The 17,011-nt window shown below is 37.7% G+C and overlaps 1 protein-coding gene across 2 annotated transcripts in view; it reads left to right on the plus strand.

The window, feature by feature from the left end:
* Positions 1–17,011, plus strand: part of LOC120298752 (importin subunit alpha-5) — a 49,576-nt gene that overhangs the window by 9,730 nt on the left and 22,835 nt on the right. For both annotated transcript variants that reach the window (XM_039322751.1, XM_039322752.1), the window contains exons 2-4: positions 6,839–6,972; positions 11,139–11,246; positions 15,036–15,135. In XM_039322751.1, coding sequence (XP_039178685.1) covers positions 6,844–6,972; positions 11,139–11,246; positions 15,036–15,135 — 337 coding nt within the window. In that variant the 5' untranslated portion in view covers positions 6,839–6,843. The remainder of the gene's footprint in view (positions 1–6,838; positions 6,973–11,138; positions 11,247–15,035; positions 15,136–17,011) is intronic.

Below are 17,011 nucleotides of genomic sequence, written 5' to 3' on the forward strand. Positions count from 1 at the left end.
TTTAAAAGATTAGCCAAGAGCTGAGGTTTTTCTTCTTAAATTTAAACAACAGTCCAGGTATTATTTTTCTTTCAGACACTTTTTAATCTTATAGCTGGCCTAGCTCTTCCTTGTTCCCAGCTGTCTTCAATGTTATTTGCAATTCAGAGGAACAGATTATTCTTTATCACTGAGCATTCTGCCGGTTTCTGAGTCCTTATTGTTAGTGTTCTATGCTCTGATTCTCCACTAGGTATTAGCAGTTATTTCTTTTTTCAGTTTTTTTTTCAATCAAAAAGTTATTTTTGTTATGTATTTTTTATAATTTCATCAAAACACTTTAGGGTATAATCTTGCCAGTTCTTTAGTTCCTAAATTTATCCAGACTGTAGTATTTTAAATTGAATTTTAATATATCTCTTTCCTCCTTAATATTAATTCGCTGCTTCCGTCTATAAGGGAATGGAGATATAGTCCTCTCTCTTCCCTTCCAAAGCTTTTCTTGCTTTGGGGATCTTTCTCAAGGATTCAATTAATAGATAGAAGAAAGAAGAACATACTCTCACCAATTCCAAGTATGCTGTTCACCGATGTTCGGGTTCGTGCTCTTGGACTTCGGCTGCAAGTAGCTTGGGCTAGACGCTGATCTCACACTAACCTTTCTCCTATCGGGTCGGAGGCCTTCCCCCAGATCAAACAAAGTGACAGCCGTCACTTCGTGATCAATGGAGCAACCCTCCTTCATGGTCACTTCTTCGGGGTGACTTTGGACCCATCTAGGGTCCCCCTGGCAGGACAAAACCAGCTGTGGGAAGCAGAGCTTCACTCTCCCTTGACCATGCGCTACGGGCACAAAACCGGAAATCCTGTTACAATTTTTTATGTCTTGTAGTATCCTTTGAAACAAACAGAGACATCTTCTTTTCTGTTTTAGAGACCCAGCTCCTTTGTAAGTAATCCCTTGTTTAGAAAAGTCAAATCTCCACGTTTGAAACTGTTGAATGGCCGGCTCAATTATGTCCAACTTTGTAGCTAATAGTTGTTTACCCAAACTACCATAGTTCTCAATTCATTGGGCTTGTCTGTCCATTTCTGTTAGTTTTAGGTTTGTAAGTGGTTTAATTACAGTCCTTTTTAATTCCTCAGAGATCTCATCAGCCTGCGTATGAAGTAAAATGGAATCTTCTTTGCCTTTAGTTAATCCCACTTCTATTACTTCTTGGTCCATAAAGTGCTCAGACAAGGTCTGGGAGTCAGTTTGTAAGTTCAGAGCAGAATTTCTGTTTTTTATTTCCATCGTGAATTCCTTTATTTGCAAATGTATTTCATCAGTAGCTTCATAAAGTTTTTCCAGTATAAGTTTATAGTCAAGTTGAACCAAGTGTCAACTAATGTTTCATTAGTCGGAACCATGACACCAAGAGTTGCTCCATTTCAAAGATAATTAAAAACAGTCTGTATTATTTAGTAGAGGCTGTGTTCAGAAAACATTTAATCAGTGCCACCCCTACCAGTACAGCTGTTAATTTTCTTTGTATTTTCCCTTTATGGTAATCTGAAAGTCAAGGTCAGTGCAATCCTCATAAGAGAAAGATGCAATTTTAACTTTTTCCACAAGTTGTCATCAGTACAATGTAAAATCTTCTCCCAGAGACCAGTAATCTCATAAACAAGATCAGGAGACACAGAAAAAGGAGGAATTCAAGTCCAATAGCAGATTCAATATTCACAAAGTTTTCCAAGACCCCAAAGTGAAGAAAAAATAAATAAAAATAGAAAAAAAATCACTTTAACTTATTTCAGTCCATTTAAGCTTCTTTTTCCCACACTCACAAATACCGCCTTCTTAAAGTAGGGAAGTCATTTCAAAAGTGCTCTTTACAGGCACAAAAGAAAAAAGAAACCCAAGAGAGGGAGAGAAAAAAAAGTCTCACCCAGCTCAGCCACAGTGGTTCCTATGCTTAGATGTTCTTCTGACTTCGGGTTGCAGTGGCTAGATGAACGGCCATTTTACTGGCTGTTCTTTCCACCGTCGGCCCAAAGGAGCAATCTCGGTCCTTGGAAGAAGCTGCTGCTCTCCCAAGGACAACGAGCACCTCCTCACCAGTAGCCGCCCCTCCAAGGCAGCTTTTCGACCCGATTAAGGGTCTACCGGCAGCGGAGAATCAGCTGGCGAGGACAGCCGTCTCCTCGCACAGCTGCGAGCGCCGCGATCCGGAACTGGAAGTCTACAACCTGTTTTTGTAATTGTGACAGCCACACCTCTCTGTGTGCAGTCACATGATCATATTTTGGGCTCTTGGCAAATAGCTCACCTTTACTGCCATTTGCAGCATCCCATGATCACATAACCATGATTTCTTGCCCATTGAGAAAATTGACTTGCTTAATAACCGTGTTACTTGCTGAATGACTGCTGCAAAAAAAAAGCCAAACAATAGGGTCCAGTCATGTGATGCCTTGATTTACAAACGAAAACTAGTTATGACCATAATTCTGGGCTCAGTTACATTTGCAAATTAAGGATTACTTATAGTCCACTGTCCATATTTCAAGCCAGAAGTGAGTGTTGAGTTTCATTTATTTTCTAGCCAAACATTCCCCATAGATAGTATCACTGCAGTGAAGGTTGATTAACTCAAATTTTTTCCTCATATCCTAAAATCAGTTTAAATAGAAAACTTGTGCTCTATTAATGTACCTAAAGATTTTTAAATGTTTAAATTTTGAAGGCTTTGGGGGGAAGGGGATAGGGAAGTTTTTATTAAGTGCTTTGCTGCTCTTTATTTATAGGAGCTGTGTTGTTAGCTATATTAACATCCAATTTCTCCATTATTTTCTGGGAACAGCTATCACTTCTTGACTATGGTGTCTTTACTTCATATAAATTGGTCTTGTATCTGCACTGAACATATCTCTAGCTAAAATTTTAGGAGGCAAAAAAAAAAAAATTCCTTCCTGAGTGTATGGTCACAGAGGTGACCGTCTCATTTCCTATAGCAATTGCATTTCTCTTGGCCCTGATATTTAAGTTGTAATCTCTTTGTTTGGGTTAAAACCCATGCCATGTTAAGAACAAATATGCCTAAACTGCCTAATGTTGGTTGTCTCAGTACTGATGGCCTTTAGCTCTGCTTTTCCTTGACGATAGTAAAGCATATTTAAGAAAGAAGATAAAACATCTTCTATTGACTGGATATCTTAAGAATTAAAAAAGAGGGGCAAGTCTTTTGAGAATAAAAGAAACTAGCCTTCGTACTGTCCTCTACCTCAGTGTTTCCCAAACTTGACAATTTTAAGGCATGCGAACTTCAGCTCCCAGAATTCCACAGCCAGCGTTGCTGGCTGTGGAATTCTGGGAGTTGAAGTCCTCATGCCTTAAAATTGTCAAGTTTGGGAAACACTGCTCTACCTTGATGGCCAAGGTTCCTATAAACTGATGCATAATCAGCATTACCTCCATTACCCACTCCAGGCTCTCCAGTTGTAGAATCCCTGTTGCCCTACCTCTGGGAAGGCCCGAGGAGCTGACTTCCTTTCTGTTGAACTATTAAAGAATAATACAGAGTGGTGGATACCAGTCCTGGCGGCACTATTCTCTTATATGAATACCTTATGTTCACTGTTCATATACTTCTCTTCTAGCAGCTTTGCCAATGGAAATTGTTTTGCCATTTGTTTTACTCCTAGTGTTATTTATGGCCCTGGACCCAAAGTTGTCTGTTGAGTGATTATACTTATAATGAACCCTAAAACCTACAGGGGAAAAGCTTTTCCAGAAACCCCACAAGTGTTCATACCTTGGTCTCATATTCTCTTTGGGGTAGTAGTTTAATATAGTGTTTACTGCCACTATCTGTGGTCCAGGGGCATTTCACCTGACATCTCTCCAGGATATTTTTTTTAACCCTGTGCTGCTTTTCTAATAACTGAAAGATCAGGATAAACATTAAAATAATTTTAATCTGAGATTTAGAACAGAAGTGAAAATAAAACTAATTCACAACTGCATTGCTTGAGATTGACTGCCATAATAGTTATACTATTTTATAGCACAGTGATGGTGAATCTGTTAGAGACCACGTGCTCAAACTGCACCCAAAAACCCACTTATTTATTGCAAAGTGCCAGGGCCGCATCAGCATTGTGGTGCTCTCGGGAGCAGGGCGCACAGCACCACTCCCTGCGGTGATCACAGCAGACTGGGTGGGCATAGCCGGGATGTGCGTGGCCACCTCGATGTTGATCATGAGGACGCTTGTGGGGACTGGGCAGGGTTGGAGAAATCCAGGGGGTGTCTGGCGGGTGGGCAGGAGGCTCGTCCTGCAGGGTAAGGCAAGGCGAGGCAGGGGGCAGGACAGGATGCCATTGCTGCGAGACGAGGTAAGGCAGAGGCAGCTGCTGCCTGACACCATCGGCCCCCGCACACAGGCCAGTGAGCACATGGGGGCCAATGGTGTCTGTCAGCAGCCACAGCCTGCCGGCCCCTCAACATGCACAGTCGGGGGCTCCACAGCCCACTGCCAATACCAGAGCAGCTCTCTAGCAGCAGGCGGAGTAGGGGAGGGGGGAGGCATGTGATGCAGACCTCCGGACATGCCTACTCCATCCCATCTGTTTTTGCTTGTAGTTGGAGAGCAGGTCACTGCTGGTCATCTCCTTGGCCCCCTCGTAGATCTTGCCCTTGGCCCGTGCATGGGGCCTATTCCCTCCACACCTCCAATGCATCTTGGCCCCGCCTTGGGCCAGCGCCTCCAGCAGCTCACACAGGTCCATGAGGCTGCCGTCGCCACACAGAACACCTAGCCTGCCCAGCAGAAAGGAGGCAAAACGGCCGGCTAGCAAGCTTGAGTAGAGGTGGTAGAGCATGCCCATGCCCAGCAAGCCAAAGGCCATCCCAAGCGGTGAAAGTCAGATCCACATCAGTGCCATGGCCCCCCAGTTCCAGCTAGGATTGCGTGCCTCCCCCCCATCTCTGCTGGGCCTGGGCAGCCATGACACTGATGGGGATCTGGCTTTCCCTGCTCGGGTGGCCTTTTGCCTGCTGGCCCTGGGCGTGCTCTTCAACCTTTACGCAGGGCTTCCTAGCTGACTGCTTCGTCTCCTTCATGCTGGGCAGGCCTGCAGCTCTGGGAGGCGGCCTAATGGACCTGTGAAAGTGGCTGGTGGGTACCAAGGTGTGCAAGGGGAATGTACTTTACCCGTGGGCCAAGGGCAAAACCATTGAAGGGGCTGAGGAGATGACCAGTGGTGACCAGCTCTCCAACCAAAAAGAGATGGGACGGAGTAGGCATGTCCGGCAGTCCACATCACGTGCTCCCCCAACTGCTGCTGGAGGGCTGGGCCAGTATTCACAGCGGGCTATGCAGCCCCTGCTGCCAGATGCTGTCAGTCCCCATGCACTCACCGCCTTCTGTGTGTGTGCCTTAGGGGCCACCAGGCTGGGCGGGGCCAGGGCGGCGGGGGCCAGTCCCTTGCCATCTCCGGGGCATCTCCGGGGGGTCAACGCCGCTTGCTCACTTTCTTCCTGCTCCATCGCTTCCAAACGCCACATGCTCGCTCACTTACTCACTGCCCTGTTGCTTCCAGATGCCGCTTGATCACTACTTTCCTGCCCCATCACTTCCAAAAGCCACATGCACGCGACTCTGGCAAACTCTGTTGGGGCGACGGTGTGCGTTCCCACAAAGAGGGCTCTGAGTGCCACCTCTAGCATGCGTGCCATAGGTTCTCCACCACTGGTATAGGTTCTCTTGCTTGAGCAGGGGGTTGGACTAGAATATCTCTATGGTCCTTTCCAACTCTGTTATTCTGTTAAGCATATTTGATAGATTTGTCCTTCCTGAACCCTAATCTCCTTGCTTGCTTTCCTTTGGATATGCTCCTGTTTGTCAGGTTTTTCTTAAAAAGCATTGTCTAGAACTATATGCAGTATTTGTAGCCAATCTACTGTACAGTTGAGTTGCTGAGGAAGGTTGGTTTGATTGTATCAGGATGAACTAATCTTAAGTATGAGATAAAAAATAAAATAAAAAGAGCCATATCCCAGTAGGAAGCTCCTATGTATATATGAAATTGTAACTGGTGAAAGTTTTGGGCCAATCTTACCTGGAATTGTAAACTAAGACTGATCAGTATTTGAGATTTACATATATAGATATCTATGTATTTACATATATAGATATGAAATTATTCAAGTCAAGCTTAAGTTGAAAAATACATTACTTTTAGGTGACTTAGAATAAGAATATATTTGTGTAGGATTTTTTTTTTTCCTGGGTGTAATTTTAGCTTTGTTGGATTTAGGAAAATTACCTAAGTGGTCAAGAAAGATTGAAGAATGAGCAATAAAAAAGGGGAAAATAGCAATGTGGCTCTTTAACATTACATCTGTAGTGGCAGTAAATTATGTGAGTTTCAAAGGAGAAGGGAAGTTGTAGAAATTTGAAAGATGAACTAAATTTAGTCCAGAGAGAAAGAAATCACAGTGATTGTGGGTTCATTTTTCCAGGTAAATTTATTCTGATTGTAATCAAGTGGCACTTATTTTCAGATCTGGCTCGTTCCAGGTTGCTTGTTTTTTTCTTCTCTTTTATTTTTGAGATTATGTTTAATTTGCTTGTTTTTCTTATTAGGGCAAGACAGTTACTCAGAAATATCTCTGATAATAATTAGAGGAAATGAGGCCAATATTAGGAGAAGGATAAAAATAGCTTATCAAACTATGTTTTTTCTTCTCAAACAAGATAATTCCTCCAAACCCTTTTCACTATTTATTTTAAATAATACACTTGAAACAAAAGCATGAAATTATATGTCAATTGACACAGATTTTCTTTCTGATTACTTCATTGTTTAGAAACCATGACATCTTCAGGAAAAGAGAATTTTCGACTCAAGAGTTATAAAAACAAGTCTCTGAACTCTGATGAAATGCGGCGGCGGCGGGAAGAAGAGGGCCTTCAATTGCGGAAACAAAAACGAGAGGAGCAGGTAAAATGAAATTCTATGAACACTGAAAATGGAAAGGGCTGTATTCATGCATGTACACACACATACATTCATACATATGTACATCCATGAATACATATATACGTAGAACATTTAGTAGAAAATCAAATTATCAAGGAACAAAACAAAAGGGGGGAAATGGAACAAAAATATTCCTCCCAGAAAGTCATATGTTCAAAGATAATTAAGAAAAACTCTGTTAATAAAATTAAGAAATGAATAAAAAAAGAAATGAATAAAATTATCTCTATTGTAAAATTTTATGTTTTATGTTCCTGCATTTTAATTTTTTTAAACCAAAGGATTTCCCAAAATTTTAATTGGTTTAATGGAATTCTTAATTGATTTTAAGAAAGACATACTTTCTGGCAGGTAATAAAAGCATTTATTTTATATATTTGTGATAACAGTTTAGAAATTTTTGAATTTTAAACAGTAAAATGATGTAATTATTTACCAAAAGTACTATATTGAAAGAATTTATTGGCAGTGCCATATCTATGAATTTCCTGGATGATGAAGTGCCAATTAAGTAAAAGAAGCCAAATGTTGACTTTATCTTAAAAATAAGAAAATGTTCCAGGAACTAAAGGCCAATCAGTCTGACTTTGATACCTAGGAAGATGCTAGTGCAGTTCATAGTGACAGATCTGTAAACATTTGAAAAAAAAATTCAGTGATTACTTGACGTTAGCATGGATTTCTCAAGAACATATACTGTTAAGATTCACTTGATTTCAATTTCAAGGCATAGGCATAGTCTTTCATGCCGTGATCTCACAGAAAATGCGTAGAGAGTATATAACACAGGTAGTAAATAAAATAATAAAAGTCGAGAGAGTTACTGCAGCATTGCGATCACTCTTATATATTAAACAGGCATTATTTATTACTTGAATACTCCAAGTGTTAGAGCTCAGCTGTTTTTTGTGCCCAACTAAGCTTGTACAATTCCTTGTTCTTTTAGAAAGCATTCAGATTAAATTTCAAAGGAACATTCCAAATTCCTTGCTGTATCTCAATTGCAGATCTTTTCTGTGAGACTGGCAGTATAATTGAAACCAACACTTGTTTTCATATTTTTACATACCGGGCCAAATTTTTTCATACTATCACCTTAAGTCTGGCACCCTGAATTCTTATTCATAATTTTGATTTATCCTGGAATTTCCTTAGATCAGCCCTGCATGTTCAAACATGAGAATGGAGCAGCAACTTTGAGACAATGAATTGAGACAATTGTTAGCCAATTAAACTTAGCATCTCTTCCTGAGGAAATATTTTTGATTAGCCTCTTCATCCTGCCAAATATTTAACCAAATCACAATCCTTTAGTATAAGAAGGCATTCTCCCTTGCTCAATTCACAGGCCATCCCACAGCAGTCTTAGAAGGGAGATAAAAGGGCATCCCCTTTGACTAAGGCTTTGCTCATGTGATGAAAGGGCTAACAAAACTATAAAATACGTTTATTTCAGTGCCTCTTTTAAGCTGGCACACATTCATAGTTGATAACACCACATTTAAAGAAAACTGTTCATTCTTACTGGTTCTGTTTATAATTTTTTCTTTCAAAAGGACATGGTTCTGTTATTCTAAGTATATCTAAATGTCGTTATGTATGTTTCCCTTCCCATATACATATAACATGTTTTAGATTGGAATACATTTTATTATATATTGTTCACTGAACATAATAAATATTTTTTCTTCCCTATTACTTAGAAAATTAAATTTCTTAAATGTGTAATTATATTCTCGTGAAATAATACAAAAGGAGAAAACATGAGCTTTTGGACATGCTTTTGATGTTCTTTGGTTTCAAGTGCTGGATAAAAGAGTTCCATTCGTAATGTTTTATATAAACTTTCTAAGATTGTTGTGCTGAGTAATTTAAAGAATTCACTTTATATTCTAGATGAAATAATGTAAAATATGTTGAGTATTCTGCTACTGGAAACTATTGAAATTTGGAAAACTTCTGTTGTTCCACCCCAGGCCACAAAAATTAGTAGGATATCAGATTATGCTTATTATTACCTACTCACCAACTTACAGAAAATATGTCACTGATTATTTTTAAATATGTGAACTAAACAGGTTTAATTAGGAGCTGTGAGCACTTTTCAATATCTAGTTCTATGACTTATAAACTAAATAAATTAAGGAAACCAGCAACTAAGAAAGTTTGGAAACTTTTGATCTAGTTGATAATCTTCTGGAAGGGCTAGTATTTCATGTTTTAAAACTGCTATAAAGAGAACTGGATGATCCTGCTCCACTATACTCTTAAGTCCCGCTTAAAGCAGACTAACAAAACTGAAATTCAGAGACCATTACTTTTTGTTGAAGAATATTATTAGCCTTTAGTCATTCTGTTATGGATGTACCAGCAGAATATCCACAGTCTTCTAACTAGATAAAGATAGACATCACAGTTGAAAGTGTGTGTGGGGGGGGAGTAGGCTTTTTCAAGTATATTGCACAATTGTTTTGTATTTTGCCTCAATTTACACACTTTTCCATAATATACAATGGATATAGAAAGTCTAAACATCCCTGTTAAAATGCCAGATTTTTGATAAGTAAAAAAAACCCAGACCAAAATAAATCACATCAGAACTTTTTCCACCATTAATATAACATATAAGCTATATAATTCAATTGAAAAACAAACCAGAATTTTTTAGGAGTAAAAATAACAATGAAAACTTACAATAACATGGTTGCATAAGTGTGTACACCCTCATAAGTAGGGATGTGGCTATGTTCAGAATTAACCAATCACATGCATACTGAAGTTAAATATTAGTCAGTACATACCTGCCATCAATTAAAGTGACTGACTAAACCCGTATAAAGTTCAGCTGTTGTAGTAGATTTTTTCTGACATTTACTCAGTTGCCTCTTATAGCAAAAGCCATAGCCTGCAAAGAACTTACAGACCATCAAAAGGATCTTATTGTTGGGAAGTATTAGTCAGGAAAGGGTACAAAAAATTTCCAAGGCATTAGATATATCATGGAACACAGTGAAAACAGTCAGCATCAGATGGAGAAAATAGACCACAACAGTGACATTATTAAGAACTGGACGTTCCTCCAAAATTGATAATAAAACAAAACTGGTCCAAGAGGCTGCTAAGAGGCCTACAACAACATTAAAGGAACTACAGGAAGTTCTGGCAAGTACTGGTTGTGTACTTTATGTGACAACAATCTACTGTATTGTTCATATGTCTGGGCTTTGGAGTAGGGTGGCAAGATGGAAGCTTTTCTTACAAAGAAAACTTGTTGCAAAAACCTATGTCAAGTCTGACAAAAGCATTATGGGAAAATGTGTTATGGTCTGATGAGACTAAGGTTGAACTTTCTGACCATAATTCCAAAAAGTACGTTTGGCACAAAACCTTCAGGCCTCTGATGCTGATAATGAAGAGGAATTTCACTTTTCAACATGACAACAATCCAAGGCATACCTCCAAGTCAACAAAAGAATGGCTTCACCAGAAGATCAAAATTTTGGAATGACTCACCCAGGATCCAAACCGGAATCCAATTAAAAATCTGTGGGATGACCTGAAAAGCTCTGTGTACAAGAGATGCCCTTGGAATCTTGACAGATTTGGAGCACTTTTGCAAGGAAGAATGGGCAAAGATTCCAAATGCCCAAGATGTGCCAGGCTCCTACCCCAGAAGACTGAGTGCTGTCATAAAATCAAAAGTGCTTCACCAAGGTATTAGTGTAAGATTGTGCATCTTTATGTGACCATGGTTACTGTACATTTTTTATTTTTCCCCCAAAAAGATTTCAGATGTTTTTCAATTGAATATTACAATTTATATATTATGTTAAAGCTGAAAAAAAAATCTGAAGTGGTTTATCTTGGTCTGGTTTTTTTTACATCTCAAAAACCTGGCACTTTAACAGGGATGTGTAGACTTTCTACATCCATTGTATATAGTTGATTGTATAATCTTCATTTTCTTCAACAGTTATATTATTTCATGTCCCTCCCAGCATTTATTTTCAAACATTACTGAAGAGGTTATAGAGTCTAGGACCCTATGATTGTTTGATAAATTGTGAATTGTTTTATTCTCAAAATTACATACCTTTAATTTTAATATCATTGCATTTCTTTTCTAGTTATTTAAACGTAGAAATGTTGCCACAGCTGATGAAGAGACAGAGGAGGAAGTTATGTCAGATGGCGGTTTCCATGAAACTCAAATGAATAACATGGAAATGACATCTGTAAGTCCATAATGAAATGCCAAATCCATTCTGAACATCTGGCTGACTGTGCGACCAACCATTTTAATAATTTCATTAATGATATTTTCTAAAGCTGTAAACCAAAATGCAATTCTCTGGAATCAAGATATCTGCTAATTGCATGAGCATTCTCAAATTAAGTATGCTGCATTTTTGCGCTGGGGAAAAAACCCAGATAAACAACAGTTGGTCTATCTACTGTATATGTGTTATAGTATTTATAAGCTCTATTTTCAGTAATTTCAAGCCACTGGCAGATAAACAGTTTTAAACAATTGAAAAAGTAAATTCTTAGAGCTTTTTTAAAAAGTCTAAATCTATATTTTTAAATTTAATCTTGCAATTAACTGAACAGATATTTGGACTCTTTGGTTTTGATAGGTTTACAGGATGTAATTAAAGAGAGGATGACTTCTCTTCCAGTAGTTTCTTTCTTTGCTTTTTAAAAAGTTTAAAATGTAGAGAAGGAAAGGAAGCAGACACTGGCTTCATGTACTTTTGAAAATGTACAAGGTACATAAGTCATTCTGTTCTATATAGGAGAAACAATCTCTCTGAAAACCTCCAAGCTACAGTATTTCTGCAGGATATTCACACTGCTGAGGGAGGGGGGACCCTAGCCTAACATCATTTTCAAAGCTATATCTGATTATTTAAAGGGAGACTTGAACCACTGAACTTCATTCTTGCTAGCTTTTGTCCCATATCTTCTTTCAATCTCATATTGCTTCTAACAAAATCAATGGCGTATTATTTTTTTTACACCCCTGATTCAAACTGAAAATGAAATAAATTGATTTTCCATTGTATCTTTCTTTGGAACTTTTTTTTCCCCATTCAGTTGGGCCTAATTCTGGACAGGTCCCTGCAGTTTTCTTGGCAAGATTTTTTGAAGTGATTTGTCCTTACCTGTTTCCTAGGGCCCAAGAGCTGGCTTTGTGCCTAAGCTGTAAATTAGAACTCATGGTCTCTGGGTTTGTAACTATCACTACACCCAAACTGGTGCTCTCTGGAACTTAAGCAATTTCTTATTTGAGTGAGGTTTTTCTTTGGCTGCCATTCTTTCCTAGCTGTTTTTGGTATTGTCTGGTTTTAATCCTATGTGTACAACAGAGTTGCAATTATGAGATGGCTGGTCATATAAATTGATATAAGAAATAAATATAAAATAGCCAGAGACCTAATTTAGGAGAAACTGTGTGTGGATTTGGAAGTAAATGCCCAGTAAGCATTCTGTAATACTCCATACCAATACTAGTTACCATTTTAGTTTCCCTCTGAAGGGTATTTTAAATGATTGATTATTTAGTAATAAGTCTAATGCTGAATCTCCATCAACACATGAGCAACATGTTATGGCCTCCTAGTGTTCAGAGGCTGGAAACGGCAAACCTTACACCTCCTTCCTTTTACAGGCAAACTTTCTTTGAGATCTGTTCTTATCAATAGAAACTTCCTCAAAAGGCAATATTTCTAACTCACCTGCAATGCCTAGATTCCTTTTGTAGAACCTACATGTTCTCAAAGCCTCACTGCCAAATTACTTCAACCAGAGGTCGGTTTTCTCTCAGCCTTTAGTCCCTAAAGGTCTTCAGCACAAAGCCGACAGCCCTCTCAATCTCCAAAAAAATCTCTGTCTCTTAGAGCAGAGGCCCCCAACCTTTTGGGCACCAGGGACCGTTTTCTGTGGGAGAAAATTTTTCCACGGACCATAGGGGTCATGGTTTCATGTGCTGCCTGCATCCATTGGATGGGGCTTCACTTGTTTGCATGGTCGGGTTGCTGGTATGCTGCGGCCCGGTGCCGGTCCACGGACCGGGGGTTGGGGACCACTGCCTCAGAGGGGATTTTGTCAGTTTGAATTAGATCTTTCACAGGTCTCAAGAGATTATTCTCTCACCCATCACTTTTGCTGCAATTGGATTTACATCATTAAAAATCTGTATTATTAAAAATACCTATTTTTTTTTGACTGGCTGCATCTTTTCACCTGGCCTAATGGTTAGGGCCTAACTTACTTAGCTATATATAGTGAGATATTTCCAGAACCCTTTCACTACAGTTCCCATTCTTTAGGGTCACAGCTGTCTTGTTAGTATACTCTGTTAATGTTTCTGCACTGGAGACAGTGCTGCCACTTGATCTAACCCTTTCAAATTCAATAATTTACAAAATTAAAGTGTGGCTTTGCAGAAGAAGCTTTTGAATGTTAAGGTTTACCACAGGTCCTTTTTGTTTCATAGGTTCAGTGGGTTGTTTCCATTCTATAAAAAATAGTTTGAGTGTTGTTCCATGTTTGGATGTCTTCAAACACCAAAGGGGAAAGAGAACATTAGTCAACTATTCTGAAGATCCTTTATAGTTTGGTGTGAATGAGGTAGAGGTAGTCCTTGAGTTATGACTACAATTGAGCCCAACATTTATGTTGCTAAGTGAAACATTTGTTAAATGAGTTTTGCCCCATTTTATGAATTTTCCCCACAATTGTTAAGTGAATCATTGCATTTGTTAAGTTAGTAACAGGGTTATTAAGTGAATCTGGCCTCCCCATTGACTTTGTTTGTCAGAAGGTCGCAAAAGTTGATCATATGATCCAGAGCGCTGCAACCATCATAAATATGAGTCAGTTGTCAAGCATCTGAATTTTGATTATGTGACCATGGGGATGCTGCAACAGTCATGTAAAAAATGGTCATAAGTCACTTTTTTCAATGCCGTTGTAACTTTGAACGGTTACTAAATTAACTGTTGTAAGTTGAGGACTACCTGTATTAGGTCATATTTCACTTGCAGTGACTTTCCTTGGTGTTTAAGTAACCCCATCTAAGGAATGGGAAGATTTTTTCCACTCTTGCATCAGTTATTTCAATAGGGGTTCTTTGACAGCCTTTTAGTTAGTCATGATTAAGACCTGAAATGAGGACTTTGGCAGAACTAGTATAACAGCACCCTTTACTAGTGTGGTTCTCTTAGCTTCCCAGGATGTCTCCTTTGCATCAAACCAGAGAGAATTTTCACAGCAAGTGACTCACCTTTCTCTTTTTTGTAGAGAAAACAGTTCATGCAACTATCACAATTATCTAAAAATATTTTTTCCAGAACTGTTGTTTTGATCATATTGTACTTAAATTGATTATACCTTTAAAATAAATAGATGAATTCTAAAATAAATAAATAGATAAATTCTTTTTAATTGACTCAAGGTTCTAATGGAGACAGTTCTATGTGTGCTAAATAATATTTAAATGCACTCACTGTATAGTTCTTAATACTTCACTAAACTTCAGTATTCTTCCTTTTCTTTATAACTTTCTTAGCCATTGTATATCAGTATAAATATTAATAAAGCAATAATGATAATATATAGCACTATTATATGTTTCTTTCAAGAACGTAGCCCTGTTCATATGAATTCTGTTTCTGTTATGTGAATATATTCCTTAAATTGAATATGGATATGGAAGGAAAAAAAAAATCATCTTTGCAGTTATCCAAATCTTAGCTCCCAGAGTTGCTTTTGGAATTTTTATTTAATAATGAAATATATTTTAAGATTTTAATTTCTTCATTTGCACTTGGAATTGTTTTTGTTGAATTCAGTTGTCTTTTTGAAACTACTTATTTTACAAAAAAACCCTCGTGAATGAGAACAATGACTCTTAGAGTCCAATTTAATTACTTAAACGTTCTTAAATTTAAGAATTTCAATTTAATTTTTTGAATTTTGAAGCAATGTTTTTAAGTATTTTTCCCCATTTGGAATTGTAGAATGCAGTGATCACCTCTGACATGACTGAGATGATCTTTTCCAATAGTCCAGAACAGCAGCTCTCAGCTACCCAAAAGTTCCGAAAACTTCTTTCAAAAGGTGAGTGCAAGAGTACTAGAGAAAGTTGCTGCTCCTAGGCATGTATTATGGGTTTCCATCGAAGTTGTCCTATTATTAGCAGTTACTACACATTAACAGGATGCCAGGTAAGGAGCCCAGGAATACCAGTGCCCAAAGAAACCTCCCTGGATGTTCATCAGGCTCATTTCCATTCAACTTCCTACCTTTAAAAAAATGATTTAAAATATTGGATGGATGGCATCTTGCAAATGTAGAGCAAATGTGCAACTATTTCATTATTTCTGAGAATGCCTGTGATCCCTAAATTCTCCTAGAAAAATGCATGGTGAATGGCTGCTTCCCTGTATTTCTGTTTCATGTCCAGAAAATAGACAAAGGTAAATAGAGGTCGTAGGTCATGTCTTGGTGGAGACTCTCTCTGGGAAATCGGTGCCTTGAAACTGGTAGAGCTATACAGTGATGTGAATTCAGAGGGCAAAATGTAATCCAGAGCATTCTTAGATATGTGCATTGCACCTGACTCAAAAAGTTTAAAGCAGCTGCATTTTTTCTTGGTCTTGGGGCTGGCACAGCAAGAATAGAGTCTTAGGAAAAGTTACATTTAGTTAGGAAATCCTAACAGGTTTCTATTTATGTATCTTCAGATCTTAATCACTGCATTGCTCTAGCAACTGTTTATTCCAATCCGGGTATATGCCCACTCAGTAATCATTTTGCAGCTGAACTCATAATGGGTTTTCAGAATACCAGATAATACCCACCACCCAAAGAGATTGTAGACCTATTTTCACGATATCAAGTTTAAAAGAGGAAAGAAATTTAGAACACAGTGAAAAATAATTCATATTTTATATAAATCTTATGGAGAAATATTTATGTATAGGAGAAGCAGGTGGATGAAATGAGCTTATAATTCTAAACAATATATTTTAATTACCTATTCCATTCATTATTCATTCATATACATGTATACTCCTCATACTACAATGTACTTTTGGAGGTGAAGTCATAGAAAGTGCAAAGTCGGAAAATAGAGAATGAACTAGTGCATTGTCCATAGAAGTTACATATGTAGATTACTCTGTAGATGAAGTCTGCTCTGCTCTTTCTCTACATGATTAGACTTTATATAGATCTATAGTTCATTCAGTTTTTTTTTTAATTGAAAATTTTTAAAATTTTACAGAACAATACAAATCCCTTCCCCGAACCCCCCAACCCCCCCTACCCTCCCCCGACCTTCCCAGAGTTGGATACAGGCTTAATTAAAATTTTTCCAAAAAGTCTTAAAATAGATATAAACCATAAGCAAATCTAAATACACCAATTAAACAGATTATAAAATAATTAACAATAATATATATATATAAAAAAACAAAAATACAAGGAAATACAAGAAAATAAGAAGAAATAAAGAAAAAAAAGAAAAAGAAAAAAGGAAAAAAAGGCTATAAAATCTATATAATATCTTGAATTTTAAGTATAAGTTATTGAAAAGCTAAATAATATTTTTTTATATCCAGCTTATATTGTATGAAGTTTATCCATTTTTTCCATACCAAAAAATACTTCTCTTGCGATTGGTCTTTCAAGAAAGCCGAAATCTTTGCCATTTCCGCCAAATAAGAAACTTTAAAAAACCACTCTTGCAGGGTAGGCAAAGATTCCTTCTTCCAATATTGTCCTACTAACAACCTTGCTGCTGTAATTAAATTTAACATCAATGTAATCTCTTTAATATCACAATCAGAAACAATACCTAACAAAAACAATTGTGGAGTAAATTTTACCCTTCTTCTAAAAATTCTTTGGATATTCCACCATATCTTAATCCAAAAAGCTTTTATATTTTTACATGACCACCAAATATGATAATAAGTAGCATCCAAACATC

This window comes from Crotalus tigris, unplaced genomic scaffold (assembly GCF_016545835.1).
Source record: "Crotalus tigris isolate CLP2741 ecotype Arizona unplaced genomic scaffold, ASM1654583v1 scf7180000024124.1850442, whole genome shotgun sequence".
NCBI lineage: Eukaryota > Metazoa > Chordata > Lepidosauria > Squamata > Viperidae > Crotalus > Crotalus tigris.